The following is a 15,699-nucleotide window of genomic DNA, read 5'->3' on the forward strand; positions in this document are numbered from 1 at the left end:
AAGGAGATAGAGCAAGAGCAACAAAGACATAAGGAAAAGCTAACACATGGTCTGCAGGCACTACTGTGAGCACCGTCACGTTAGTACTTACTATATGCACTGCTTATATAGCCTGTGTTTTAATACTAAGTACTATGAAGTATAGAAATGAAGACCTTTAATCTTTAAAATTATAATCCATTTATAAATTTGTTAATTCTAGTTATACACTATGGCAATTTAATGGGGGAAGATCCAATATTTAAATGCAACATTTAAACTTTTAGAGAACTTCAAACCTACTTTATATTTTTAGGACTGGGAATGACATAATGCCATAAATTTTAGTATGCAATGTATACAGCACACATCATCTATTTCTATAAACAATCTGTCTTTAGCATTTAACTGGCATTTATCACTGTAGTTTCACAAAATTTTCATTAAAACAAAACTGTAATGGTATTTTCCTCATACCCATGCCAAGCAAAATAAATAGGCTTGCTAAACTATACAAAATATACACTATGTGCTTCATAAATTAAGCAAATACATAGCACTTTCCTTGGTTACTTAGGTTATGCAAGGGCTATCCAACTTGAAACCAAGTACTAACATGGTTTGAATAAAGTACAAGGTCTAGAAACTCGGTATTCTTTTATGAAACGATGTCTCACTGTGTTAATTTCTCTACAATAATCTCTTTAGTTTCATTCTTCCTAGAAGAAGAAGAGACAGAGGGAATGGGGAGAGCTGTGAGGGAAAGAGAGGAATCAAGGCTGTTTTCCCCAAATGCGATGAGACAGCAGAGCAGGAGCTAAGAAGAGTGTGTCAGCCTTCCCAGGCGTATCACTAACTGTATTCTCAGTTAAACACAAGCACACTAGAGCCTGCCTCCTAAATGTTTGTATCATTCAGGTCCTCTGCAAAGAGGAGCAGCAAGAAAGACAAGTTACCTCACACTTTTTTTCTGAAATACTATTAGCAAGCATTCAGTTATAGGACTTTGAAATGAAATCAATTAGAAATTATTTAAGCATAAAAGAAACTTTATTCTCAATAGCAAACCTTTTTTGTTTAAAAATTTAAATAGTCGGGAAACAAAGCCAAAGAACTTCTTTTTAAAAAGGTCTTAGTTTAATACAGAAAACACTTACTATTGCTGTTTATTAAAATATTGTCTTTTGATATACCTATTTAAGTTCTATTATAATATAATAACTATATCTCACATGCATTAAAAAATTTAACTTTTCAGATAAAAAAATACTAATACAGGATTTTAATTACTTAAATTTGTAAGAACAGAATTCTAATTTTCCTAATTGATAAAGTATAGTAAATGATGAGTAATCCCTCTTAAAACTGAATTATAGATTAATTCTATTATCTTTCAAAACTACAAGTTTAGGCATGAATCTGCTTATTCATAAACCAGAGACTAATGTACTGGGGCGGGGTGGAGGGTGCTACAGTGTCTGGACTGAACCCACACCATTAGGTTACCATTTACTTCAGCACTTGAGAATGTAGCCTCAGTCCTAAACATACATTTTTAAGTTCTCATACATACTTTAAGAATTTACTCTTTTAAAGCCATACTTTCCTGTTTTCTGGCTGTTAGCCCAATGGTGAATTTACTTACTCATTTTATAAGCTTTAATTTTTAAAATTCCTCAAAATGTACTTATATAAGCATTCACAGATTCTGAGGATAAGTTGAAATATTGAGGATTATTCGTTCTTAAATTACAAAAAAAATGACTAGACATTCCAAATAATGCTCAAAAATATTTGCTAATTTCAACTGTGAACTAGGATGAGAAGCACAACATATTAGAGATTGCCTTTGGATCCATCAAAGCTTCGTGGTACTTAATAGCTCCGATTACTTACAGGAAACCAAACAGCTAACCTGAAGCTGCAGCTAAACAATGACCAGTAAGAGAGACCATCCGCTTCTATGTCATCCTAAAGTTGTTTTTAATTTCTTAATAACAGTACTGGATGGTTTTCTGCCATATGCCCATTTAAAAACAAAGGAAAAAAAAGGTAATGTAGTAAACAGGGGAGAAAAAGTATGGCAGTCACAAAGACCACAGAAGAGCCACTCAGAATTATATCACTGTGCAGTTGTTATATCTGCACCCATCACTAACTGGGTCTAACTGGTAGCAGCTATACAGTGTTACTAAAAATTTCTCAGCTACATGAAAACTTTACACTCTGTAACCAAAGTAAAGCTGGCACTTTAGTTTTGTAATGAACACTTTGGCCATCAAACCAGAAATAAAAATTACCCTTGTTATAAAACATATTCATAAAGATACAATTTTGTAGAGTTTGGTAAGTACATTGAAATCTATTAAAAATCATTTTAAAATTAAAACAACTAAAACCATTAAAAAAATAAAGGTTGTAACTTGTTTTTAGTGAAAAAGGTAGAGCATACTAAAACTTTTCTGTATCAACAATAATTATTTTATTTATTTTAGTTTGGCTTTCTCAATTTGAAGATAGTAATGATTACAACAAAAAATTAAGTCAGTCTTTAAAGGTTTTACTATTTATTGTACGTAAAAGAACAGAAAAATCTTAAATAAAACAAAATTATTTCCTTTTCTTTGCTCATGTTAAAAATTGTGACCTCACATAATCCAAGCTGGCCTGGAACTTCCTATGTAACCAAAAAGGAGCTTCAACCCTTGATCCTTCTGATTCTATCTTCAAAGTGTGGGGTACCTACCACACAATGACTCAAAAAGAATTCTGATACAAATTAGGAATTTTTACAGTGAAGTATTTGGTTATATACCAAATTTATACCAGAATATCAATAAAGCTAAAAGTAATGTAATTTTTAGGTCTTCAGAAATAGTAGAATGTTTGGTTCCAAACTTACCTGATGAGAGAAAATTCAAAATAGTGCTTAACTGACTAAAAATTACTCTTCATTTCTATAGCAGTGTGAGAATGTTCTTTTGAGATGTAAACTGCTAAGTGAAGCCACTAGTGCACACAGTCACAATTAAGTATCAACTAGAAATAACCAACTTCCTTACTCAGCAGAGAAAAGAGCATTCCAGAAATATGAAGATAGACAAGAAAAAAAAAAAGCTTTACTGCATTTGTAAATTTGCTTAAATTAAAAAAAAACTCTACATCACAAAGGAAATCCATTCATCACTAACATCTAACTCATGTAATCATCTTTCATAAAAATGGGAAATATACAATTCTCATTTCTTACCTTATGTGCATTACACCCCATCCATAGCAAAGACCAAAGTTTATCACTTCACTAACAAAACTTTTTATTCTTATAATCAATCCAGAACACCACTCAGTGTCATTAAAACTCTTCACAAGCACTTAAGTCTCACAAATGGCTTCCAGGGATTGAAATGCATGTGTGGCCTCAAAAACCAAAAACTAAAGGCCTTGCATACACTGAGCAAGTACTACCACCAGACTATATTCTCAGCCTGAAAATGACTGAACTTACAAAATACTTCTAATTTTTCTGTTAATTTGCTAATTGTACCATCTTAAGATTTATTGAAGTTTTCTGTTTTACAAAAGTAAACCAGTAAAGAAAAAAGAATGTTGTTTTCTTTCCTCTTGCTGTTGAATGGAAACCCAAATAAGAGGAAGTATTTTTTTTAATGTGACAATATAGTGGAATATTTAAGGACCCTTTTATTTCATACACTGATCAAAGAGGAGTGAAGATAATGCTTAATAAGCTGTGTATGTAGTCAAACCAATGCCAACTCAAATGTTCAACAAAAATATGCCAAAAGAACGTAAGGACACAGAGTGGAGGCAAAAGGCATCAAGCCAAAGCAAACAGTTAATATGTTCTCAATTTCAATGAAGTTAAGGACCCGCTAATTCCTTGACTTCAGTTTTGAAGCTGATGTACTCAAACTATGTCCTATGGAACAAAACTAACAAAAGAGTGCCAACAAGACTGCAGCATAGAGACATTTTCTTCCCTGTGGCTTCATTGACATGACTTACTAGTCAAAGTTTCACTGCTAAACAACCAAGTAAAAGTAAGCCACTTATCACAATACAAAGGCACTACAATAAAAACAACTGTTTTTTTTTTTAATATCTCAATAAATATTCAGAACAAGTAATTCCTTACTGATAGACATTTGAAGTCATAATAAGGCATGAAGTTAAAATGGATTTCGCTTGTGATATGCAGAGCCCTTCTGTCAAAAATATCCCAAATCATTAACAGGTATTAAATAAAAAATATAATTACCATATTGAAATAAGATCGCACTTTGACTCCTCTTGCCAGATCCCACACTATCACATTTCCATCATGACCAGCAGAGAAGAGGACTCTAGGATCAAATGGATGTGGCTCAAGAACAAACACCTCATCTTCATGACCCTGAAATATTTTGAAGTAACAAAGCATTTATAAATACTTAAAATTATACAAGATAATTGAAATGGCTCTAGAAATCAAGTAGTTAAGAATTATTAAACTGAGAAAAATTTCAACTCTACAATGTTTAAATAATAATAGACTGTTAATAACACTGTCCATTACTTAGGCTTTATAGTGAGAGTAAACAATATTGCATTCTTATACAACACACACAAGTATTTATGATGCATTTCCAAGCAAATCCTGTTTGTATTTTTAAATTATCTCCAGTTACCTATCAAGTCTAGTTATGCAAGGAAGCAAGGGTTTTAAACATACTGGCTTTGTTTTATTTTATTTAGACTACATTCTAGGACTTTATTTTATTTAGACTGTATCAGACATTCAGCCTCAAAGTATTAAAAATAATCAGAGGCTTTAACCATACTTATTTAGACTTTTTACTTATTTTAGCTTTTTAGACTACACTCTACTGTCGGCCTCAGCAGTACTAAAAAGTTTGGGTTTTGTTTCTCACCATTAGGACATGAATCAGTTGACCAGTGTAGGAATTCCAAACTTTCAGAGTCATGTTATTAACTGCAGTTATAACTGTGTTGTCATGGCGATCCCAAGCTACCATAGTTACTTTCATTTTTGTGATTTTGTCTTCTATGCCTTGAAGATTTTGGCTGAAAAGGACAAGTTTATTTGTTTATGCTGAAATTATTAAAATACAAGACAAAGATAAAATCTGCTGTCATTTGTTTATATTTGTTAACATGAATGTTATCACTGTAACTGAAAACAGCTGAACTGACACAAGAGCATGGGCTTAGGCACAGACTTAGAAAATCCAAGATTTCCAGAGTTCTGTATCTATCAGCCATTAGACTGTATCACCAGAAGAGAAGCTCTGGAGTAAATTCCTGTAATTATTTATGGTTCAGTAGTAGCTCATGTCCCACCTTTCTGTTCTCTCATTCACTGATACAATTACACATAAACACAAGTAGACAGAATAAATAGTAAAACTAACACAACAGATACAAAATACTTCATAATCTTTCTTGGTTGAAGAAGCCAGGGAATGACTTCACCCTTTTGCAAGGTCTTAGTTGGTAGGGTACTTCCCAAATGACATGCATAAAAGCTTGGGATAGAACCCCAGCATTTCAAAAAAACAGGGATGGGACCACATGCCTATAATTCCAACACCAGAAGGTGAAAGAATGGAAACCAAAACCATTTCTAACTAAAAGTTTAAAAACAAAAAACCAAGGGAAAAAGCATAGAACACAATTAAGATACTAAGGCTGCAAACATTTTCATCTTAAGTAATCTGAACTAAAAATTTAACTCATCAGGCCTTATTAGTGAAAGCAATGAAGTAGTTTACAAAAATCAGCTCTGATCATCTTCAATAGCACCTCTAATTAATGAAGAAAACCAATCGTTTTAACAAGATAAACAACTTTTTAAGAAAAGGTCACTCCCACCTGCAACACTATAATATTAAATAACTTACATATCTCAGGCTTAATCTCTTACCCTGCTGGACGAGTAGCCATATCTAACAAAATGCTTTTCCATTCCCTTCTTTTAAATTGCCAAATTCGTGCTGTCCCATCACGACTACCACTCACAAACCTGTAAGAAGAAAGGTAGGGGGATCAGAGGTTCTATCAAAATGAACTACTCCCAAAATTATCTTTTTAAAGAATATCTTTATTTACAAAGTATTCCTTTTTTAAAAATTGTCTTCATAATAAAATCAGCTCAGAACTGGATCACCGGGCCCTTTCTCTTCTTGTCACCTCCCAGTTCAAAATGTTTTGCATCTCTTAATAGCATCCTCTGAGATCTGCAGTTGGGCTCAATGCACTCCAGTCTCAGCACATTCTTCTTTGTAGTTTTAGTCTTTTTGAAGAAAATGGGCTTAGTCTGCCCACCATAGCCACTCTGTTTCCTGTCATAACGCCGCTTTCCCTGGGCAGACAGAGAATCCTTGCCCTTCTTGTACTGTGTACCCTTGTGGGGTTGGTGCTCCCCACATTTCTTGCAGAAGGTTCGGCGGGTCTTAGGAACGTTCACCATGTTTGCAAGAGCACTATCAGCTCAGAAAGCACAAAGTATTCTAATACAGCAGAAATGGTTCCCTAAAGTCTCTATAAATCTAAGAACTCCCAAAACTATGAGCTTCTAAGACCATTTTAATGGGTCATGAATAGGCTGATAAAAAAATAATGCTCAAAATGCTTCAAAATCGCTTGACAAACAGAAGCAATATTTTTCGATAGAAAAGATGTTCCTCAGTATCAAAGAACTTGATTTGTTCTTTTCAAGGTGTCAAGAAGTAACTTTATTTTCTTTTACAAGAACAGGAGAATAATAACAGAAAGTCACCTTTTACAATCTAGTAATGCTTTATTAAAAATGTGATTTATTTTAAAAAAGAATGTGATATGTCTCAGTTTTTATCAAAGGTTTCTCTTCTGATACAAAAGATAAACGTATAGATTAAAAAATTTTTTTCTATTTTAGGAAAGTATCCAAATACCTAACACTATATGTAAGTCATTATGGAAGAATACTATATTCTGTGTCAATTTCTGAGTAACTTCTACACAATCTAAAATCTGACTACTACAATTACTTTTATCAAGTTCCAATTAAGTTAGACGAACATATTTTACCTGTTACTGGTGTTGGAAAACTGGATACTGTCAACTTTGTCCTGTACAAACAGAAAAAAACAAAACAGAAGTTAAATCCGTTGAATACTATTGGTGCACTCGAGACTGTACCCATCTAGTTCTTTCACCAGTACTCACGGTATGAAACTCCAATTCTGATATTTTCTCTGGCTGACCTGATCCAAAAAAATAAACTCTAATAATATGGTCAGTGCTTCCAGTGGCCAAAAACATTCCACCTATGAAGAACAACAGCATCAGTTTTTATAAGCAAAAGACAACTTCTATAGACTATTGACTTTGTTGAGTCGTCTTTTATCCTCTCCCAAACCTATCAAAGTCCTATTGTACTTTTAAGTTCCAACTCCCTCTGTGACTTGCCTATACAAACTCTGCAATAACCAGTATCCCTCAATGTTTACTTAGGTCATGTACCAGAGCATGTGGATTCCTTTTTAAATTCTCAATTTGTATGCCAATTTATTGATACTGAGAGCAGTAAGCAAGAAGTTGTTAGACACACTGAAAGATGTTAAGTACCTTTGCTAAACGCCCCCTTACTTTTAATGCTTAGATCATAAAGCCATCTGGCAACCATTCACAATGCTCCTGCATAAGCTTCTTCAGAACTAGAGTCTTAGCACTGCTAGAGCAAAGGAGACTCGGAAAAACACACGCACATGTATTTTTACATTTTCACTGATGTCTATAGAATGTCTCCAAATTACATGAAAACAAACCAACTTTAAAATACGTTATTTTCAATGAGAAAGCATAAAGATTCATTCTTTAAGTCTGAAACCAATTGTTTCCCCCCTCCTAGAGAAACGACATTCTTGTGATTATATACACTGCATTCCACGAGAGTACAGCTCTCTAATCTGATTTTCATGCTTATTCACTTGGCAGCTCATTTACGTATGACACTATGATATTCAATCCAGCAGAAAATATTTTCATAATTCCATCTCTTTGAGATATGGTTTCTAATGAACAATTTTAAGTTGAAAATTAAAATGGTAAATAATCATACCTGCACTGAATGAAGAACAGATCATCTGAACTCCAGGCCGAGGACGCTCTGTAAATTTTGTGGGTCTTGGACTATAATGGAATCAAATAAATAATCACTTAAAAATATCCTAATGAGTTATAAGAAATAATCCCTTCTAAAAATTGATCTTTAAAACAAAATAAGTGAGTAACAGCTGGCTATCTTACTAAAAACATCAAAATCAAAACTTTATCACCACTCCTTCTAAAATTCTAGAGATAAAATCCATAGTATATTCTGATTGACTGATTGATTGATTGATTGATTGATTGATTGATATTTTGTTATACAATCAGTTCATGGAACAATTCTAAAGTCACTGTCACTCTAGAAATTAAATTATATCCACCTTTAATACAATTTAACAAGTTTCATATAGTAGACTAACAGCATATAAAGATATAAGTCACATTGGCCAAATAGGTGTTAGATCTATGGTTTGTATGGTATAAGTATGTGGTATAGTTAATTAAGCATTTCCTCCTGTTTAATGTAGTATGTATGTGTTAGGAGAATGGGGGAAGCCATATGAATCTGTATGCAACCCATGAATGCATGTGTGTAGAGGCCAGACGCTGACCATGTGTCTTTCTCAATGACTCCACCTCATTTTTAGTTCACTACATCCCTTAGTTCACTTGGTGGCCAGCACAACCCACCTGCCACTGCCCCAAACCGTGTCTAGCTTTGACAGGGTGATGAGGCTCTAAGCTAAGCTTACATAGCAAGCACTTTACCCACTGAGCATCTCCCTAGCTCTAGTTCATCTTCTAATAGAGAAACAAGATAAATTCTTCTAAAACACAATGTATCCTTTATACTATACTAAAGCAAATATAAACTCAATGTGAATCATGTCAATGACAAAATTCCTTAAAATACACATAAAAAATTCTTATTCAGCTTCATTTACCCTAGCTACAGCTACAGATGTTTTAGGCTGGTGTGTTTAATGTTTCGACTACATTGAAAAATAAAATTATAGATATTAAGTATGAATTCTCATGCATGTAACAAATGTACATATAAATCTGCGATAATTATATTTAAATTCCTACTTTTGTTTATTTTTGATACGAGAAACAAAAACTTTAACCATCCATAATACAAAGATTAGAGGATTTTTCAGTTTGTGATTAAATAAAAAAATAATACAAATAATGATTCTTAATCCTAGCCCTTGGGAAGCTGATACAGGTGACTACTCAGAGCTGAGGAGAGCCTGGGTTACATGTTTGGTTCAGACCAACAGGAGCTCCAAGTTGAAACCTATCTCAAACAAATGCACATAAAACAAAAGACTAACTAGAACCATATTTTTGAGAAATGGAAAAAACATTTTACCTTTCTTTACTTCAATGCCCTTTATCAATAGGACACCCTAGTTTGATAGGCTGAAACTGTAAAATATGTTGTTTAAATATATTTATTTCATTGTGTGAGTGTTCTTCTGTAAGTATGTATAGGCCCTATGCTTGTGAAGGTCAGAACTTGGCATCAGATTCCCTGGCACTGAAATATATGATATATGATTAATATAAGAGCTCGTGCAGCTGAACCATCCACTTGTGTGAACTAAGAGGTGAAGGCAGACTGTGAAATGCTGTGAAGTCTTAACGCAGCAGCACAATGAAAACCCCAACTGTTTTCTAAAACAAATCTAAGGTTTAAGACTCAGTAATATAATTTGTTCTGAAAAAATAGCATTTGCAATGCTAATATGTTATCAGCACAAAATAATTAAGCAGAGACAAAATTATAAAGCATACAGAAAGACCTGGCAATAAAACATATATCCTTTAAGGAAACAACTGGACTTAAGACAGATAAAAAAAATCAAAGTATGAGGGAAAAAGAAATGGTACATGGAAAAAAAAAGCAGTGAGGCATAAATATGAAAGGGATTAATTTAAAAAAAAAATCAAAGCACATTTCTGTTATTTACTCAAGAAAAAAAATTAAATTTCCCTTTGTTGACTTGGTATCTTTTACACTCCCAATCATTCAACACGCGTATTTTACGAAGTAGACTAGCGACTGACTTTATTTTGAGGGTCCCAGCATCCCAAAGCCAAAAGCAGACAGTGCCATCCGCTCCAGTAGAAGACAGGTATCTCTTTGAGCCACTGCACAATGGTGAGAACTGAAAAGCAATCATGTGGAAACAGTGTTTACAAGAACAAAGACAATCCAAATAGCAAAACCCTCTTTAAAAAAAAAAAAAAAACCAAACTAATCGAAGCTAATAGTAACCAGAGACACAAAGCTAACCAAAGATAAGATTACCATGTCATTACAAGTTATTACAATTCCATAAAAAATATTTTGTTTTAAACCTTAGATATTACACCACAAAAGTGAAATCATAAAATCTAATTAAATTCTTTAAAGAAAAAGGTTTGCTACAATGTAAAAGGATTACCTGAAGTGATGTAATGGATGCACTATGTCCCTGAAGAACAGCTAAAGGTGCACAGGTTCGAAGACACCAGACACGTATCATTTTATCACAACTGCCAGCTGCTATCATGGTATTCTCATAGTTTACAGCCATGTCTGATATCTCAGCAGCATGTCCTCTTAAAGTAGCTAGCAATCTTCCATCGTCTGTGGCCCAGATTTTCACAAGACAATCATCAGAACCCTTGTAATTAGAATAGAAACATCGATAGAATTAATCCTATAAAAAGTAGTTCAAATATATAAAAAAAAGTGTCATCTCCACATATCAATGAATGCATTTTAGGCACTGAAAACTAGTAAATCTTAAGTACTATCCTCCTTCTGAATTCCTTCTTGTATTAAATTGTTCACCAATTACGAGCTGTGTAGTAACAATCACATTCATCAATGGTGTGCACATACTATCTACAATCACCACTACCTCCAATCTTATGAAGGAACAGGAGTTACTGCAGAAATAACATGTAACATAACTGCAACACAAACATGGCTCCTAATAATGGCTTTGCAATGGTACATAGTCATCTGGGGAGTCTGGGGAAGGTATTAGAAGATGAAAGTATAACAAACAAGTTTACTATCACTGACCCTCAGCTAAAATTTTATGAAATCAGCTAAAATCACTATTCACAGAAAAAGACTTGGTTTTTGAAACTAGTAAACATATATAAATTACCTGCTTAGCTTAAGTTCAATAAAAATTGTTAAGGAAAGGTCTGGTCATTAATTCTTCATCTTGAAATAAATATTACAATTTCACATTCCAAACAAATCTGAACTTCTGGGCTTTATTTTTATCTTTTAAATACCAAAATCTTAAATATCTAAAACAGTACAAACTGTGTCATTAATCAACATATAATGATCCTTAGGAGTTCACATGTTATTTCTGCCACTTTAAGTTAAAATAGAAAACAGATACTTGCAAAATTAATGCCTGGCAGGATAGGATCTAATTTTACTATAGTTTCATGTAATCATTCTTCTAAGATCTTCCAGTCTAATCTAAAAACAACACAAAACTAAATAAACCCAAACTATTCTATCTGAAGAGAATGTACAAAGTTCCTGTGTCTCATGGTTAGGGCTTAGGGTTAGGGTACACAGTACTGCAAGTTTGTTAGATGTGTAGTAACTCAAACTCTACCAACACTACCTAAAACAGTCCCCACTTAAATACAAGCTAGCTGTGGGACTGAATCCTGTACCAAACAAGAAAAGTTACCAAGTAGCAAGCTGTCTGCATAATGATATAGAATATGAAGTAATGGTATGAAAATGAAGAAATGATCATCTATAATAGGCATCAAGTGAGTACCAGAACCAGATATATTTTCCAGAGAGTACTTTGTCCTAAGAGTTACTGAGGCTAGAAAACAAAAAAAAAAAAAAAAAAAACAAAAAAAAATCAGGTCAAAGTTGGTTTAAGAAAGGGAGGGAGGGTAAAATTAGCTTGTTACTAAAACAATAAAGATAGTAAAAAGTAAACTAAGTTGTTATTAGATCAGAAGAGAAAGATTAGAAAAGATTAAGAAGGAATAAAGGATAGGAATTCAACCTGGACATCTGTGGGAGGTGAAGTAAGAATGGCAAACCTTTGACTTGCAGAAACAAAGTCTATCCCATTACATACCACAAGGAAAAACTGAATGCTCTTGCTAAGAAGGCTTTACAAGACTAATGTGACTAAGTTCTCTTAATTCTCATTCACTCCATTCCTTTGTCTTCCAAAACAATGTTACCATCCTCATTATCTACTTCAATTAACAATCATATTCAGAACAAATACATGTATACAAACATGTGCAGCCTCTTCACTATAAACAAGAGCAGGAACTAATTACAAGGTACTTGGGACTGCAGTAGCTATTGTTAAGTAATGCAGAAATGATTTAAAGTACACGGAAACTGAGGTACAGGCTATATGGAAATCATATGCAAATTTATATAAGAAACTTGAACAACCTGAACTTGTATGTCCACCAAGAACCTGGAAAAATCTTCTCTAAAATATCAAAACTACTTACTGAAATCTGTATTTGATTCTGCTTCCAAATATTGGTAATGCTCACTGTGTTCATATGGATCTGAGTAAGAGTTTGCTTTAAACTATATTACAATTGTTTCACATGTTTTTCATGTTAATGAACACTATGAGCATTTCTAGTTATTTGATAAAAATGTCAGCTTTAGCAAAAATAAGTGGCAACTTGTGAGCCCTCCAGAATCTTCTCACAAATTAAATCTAACAAAAAGACTTACTATTGTTTTGCCCAATTCAAAAAAGTACCAATAATAAAACTAATATGTATTTCCCCTTATATAAGTATTTAATATTCAAATTAACCTTTCTTCTCTTTCAAATTACAGGAAAAATTTTAATCATCTACTTAAGATATTCTCTACTATACTACTCAAAGAACTACTGTTACCCCCACAGAACTACTGACAGAATTTCAAACAGAACACTTAAGTATCCTAAGAAAATTTTACCTGTTACTTTTGATTAATATATTTTAAAGAAAATTCGAAAGAAAAAAAAATCAACTACCTCTAAGAAAATGACTATAAGAAATACAAGCATAGAAACTAATTAACCAGAAAAGAACAAAGAATACTGAGAAAGCATGTGTTTAATGTGCTGGTGTTGCATTCATCTATGTTTGTGTACCATATCCATATAGAGTCAGCTCAGGCTAGAAAAGAGCACCCAGTTTCCTGGAAATGGTAGTTAAGACACCATGGAGGTGCTGCAAATCAAACTGAGATCCTCTAGAAGAGCACCCAATGCTTTTAACTATCAAACCATCTCTCCCACTCCCAGAAAAATTTTTAATAAATAGAACAATTAACTATGTGTGATGCCACTTCTTCTCAACATGTTAAGACAGAAAATAAGCTCAAGGTTAATGCTTGGATACATACCAAGTTTGAGGCTAGCTCAGGCTATATAAAACCCTATGGGGGTGGGGGATAGCAGACTGAAAAAAGCATAGGGGGCTGGAGATACAACTCAGCAGTTAAGAGCACTTAGAACTTTGGTAGAGGACAGGGTTTGGGTCCCAAGCATCCACATGGTGGTTTTCAACTCCAGTTCTAAGGAATTTGACACCCTTCTAAGCTCCATGGTACCAGGTACACACCCAATATACAAGTAAGCAGAAAGACACAGATGGGGGGACGGGGGGGGGCACCAAACTGAAAGTACAAATAATGCTCTATAAGTGTGTTTTATTTATTCAGTGACACTCAATAGGAATTAAATCCGATGCATCAAGTGTTCTACTGCCTCAGTACCTTACACATATATTTTATAGAACTGTAGAGACTGACTTGAAAATTGACTAAAAACTATTCTTTAAATGCATCAAACTGTTGGTCAGAATTTAAACAAACTTTTTTCCCTTAAGCCTAATTCCAGCATCACAAATAATACTGAGGTTGACTATAAGCCAGAGTAAGTCATTAGACTCTTACAAAAGGAAAATGTTAAAACCACATGGGGTATTATATTAAATAAATGGTAAAAAGGAGCAGTATCAACATGGCATATGCTAAGATATATGAAAAAGAATCAGAACAAGAAAGACTGAACTCTGTTCCCAAGAGCAAGCAGCCCTATCCTAAGGCAAGCTCACACAACCTTACACACTTCAAAGTCAACTTTGATGAGGCAGTGATTCCTCTAGTGAACAGAAAGCTCATGTTTCCCTAGATGTGATGGCAACAACTGGGTACCATCTTGAGGAAGAGCCTATCACTAAGGCTCAGCTAAAGTAAGAACCTGAAATAAAGGTTGGAAGGTCGCAATGTGGTCTCCTTCAGACCCTGAGTAAAGAAAGGTTACGGGAAGCTGATATGGTGGTCAGAATGGGTAGACAGTGCCAAACCCAAGGGTGTAAGTGGCAAGAGGTTGGTCAAAGGACAGGAAGTACATCTGCAAAGATATCCTGCCCTTAGCTAAAAGCAGATCTCACCAACTGAGAAACCCTAGAGTTCGAGAGGCCTGAGCCTGTGGACAGTGAGGGTGAACCTCTGTAGCCATCCATCTATTCCTAATTGCTACAGAGCCTAAAAACCGTTGCATCGCTCCAGGAAGATGGTAAACAGGCAGGAGTTCTTGAAAAAGCATGAAGGCAGATCTGCCTCAGGGCTTGGTCCCTTTCAATATTCCTGATAAGACTTGGAAATATCTGCCAGATAAAATAACCACACCAACAGTAATGATCTCATCTGGAGAGCCTCAAATGGGTACAAGAACCAGGCCAACTCTAAGACTGCAACGTGAAGGCCCCTGGTAGGTAAAGAAGGAAAGCTACCAAGATAGAGACAAAGCAGGTGCACACTGGACACCTGTCTAACACAGACGCAGCACAGGTACAGACAGTTCAATAAACACGCCAAATCCTGAGCAGTATTTTGCTGTTCTGCCTTAACACTTTTTTTTATTGTAATCTCTTATTCTTCCATTGCCTCCTAATACTATTCTCCCCTTGTCATTATCCTTTCCCTTTTTATATTTAATTCTACTCTCCATTTATTCTCCATATTCTGGCCTCCTCCTTTTACTTCTTAAAAAAGGATGAAGGGGAAGAGAGGAAAATACCTGTGAGATGAAAACCCAGAGGGGGAGGGCAGAGAGGGTCCCAAGTAAGGAAACAAACCAAAGGTTGGGAACATGGGAGGGGACAGTGGGAGGGTAGGTGGCGAATGAGGACAAAACCATAATGATACATATTTACAAAAATGCCATACAGAAACTCATTTACTTCTCTTCTATACTTAAATATTAAAAGAAAGTAACATTTAAAAGGCATGCATAAAGGAACATCAGGATCAATTCTTCCCTCTGACCCTGCCAGTTTCTATTGTTTCTGATTAGAACTGAAGCTACAAGAGAAAAAAAACTATAAGAGCACAAAATTATATATTAGTTTATAGATGACAATGAAGCACATATAATTACAAAGAGACAACACTAGGAGAGTTCATAATTACAGGGAACTCTTAACAAAAGAGTGAGGATAAAATTTTATTTGGGGATTCACCTTAAATCCAATTATGTTATATAAAGTGTTAATCTCAATATAGCATGGAGGAGCATTAGGCAGCTATTA

At 34.3% G+C, this 15,699-nt stretch overlaps 2 protein-coding genes across 2 annotated transcripts in view; both read right to left on the reverse strand.

Annotated features, from left to right (window-relative positions):
* The window catches only part of PHIP (PHIP subunit of CUL4-Ring ligase complex), a 104,875-nt gene that overhangs the window by 51,893 nt on the left and 37,283 nt on the right, over positions 1 to 15,699 (reverse strand). The window contains exons 8-15 of the mRNA XM_080934328.1: positions 10,542 to 10,763; positions 10,162 to 10,262; positions 8,099 to 8,169; positions 7,204 to 7,304; positions 7,066 to 7,106; positions 5,921 to 6,019; positions 4,908 to 5,061; positions 4,256 to 4,390 (exon numbers count right to left, since the gene is read on the reverse strand). Of these exons, the coding sequence (XP_080790454.1) occupies positions 4,256 to 4,390; positions 4,908 to 5,061; positions 5,921 to 6,019; positions 7,066 to 7,106; positions 7,204 to 7,304; positions 8,099 to 8,169; positions 10,162 to 10,262; positions 10,542 to 10,763 (924 nt within the window). The remainder of the gene's footprint in view (positions 1 to 4,255; positions 4,391 to 4,907; positions 5,062 to 5,920; positions 6,020 to 7,065; positions 7,107 to 7,203; positions 7,305 to 8,098; positions 8,170 to 10,161; positions 10,263 to 10,541; positions 10,764 to 15,699) is intronic.
* Positions 6,149 to 6,466, reverse strand: LOC308434131 (large ribosomal subunit protein eL42-like; the record flags this gene model as incomplete). The annotated part of the gene is made up of 1 exon (XM_080934327.1): positions 6,149 to 6,466. The coding sequence occupies one exon, from the start codon at positions 6,464 to 6,466 to the stop codon at positions 6,149 to 6,151; it is 318 nt and encodes a 105-aa protein (XP_080790453.1).

The sequence above is a fragment of the Micromys minutus genome, assembly GCF_963924665.1.
Source record: "Micromys minutus genome assembly, chromosome: 21".
NCBI classification, from domain to species: domain Eukaryota; kingdom Metazoa; phylum Chordata; class Mammalia; order Rodentia; family Muridae; genus Micromys; species Micromys minutus.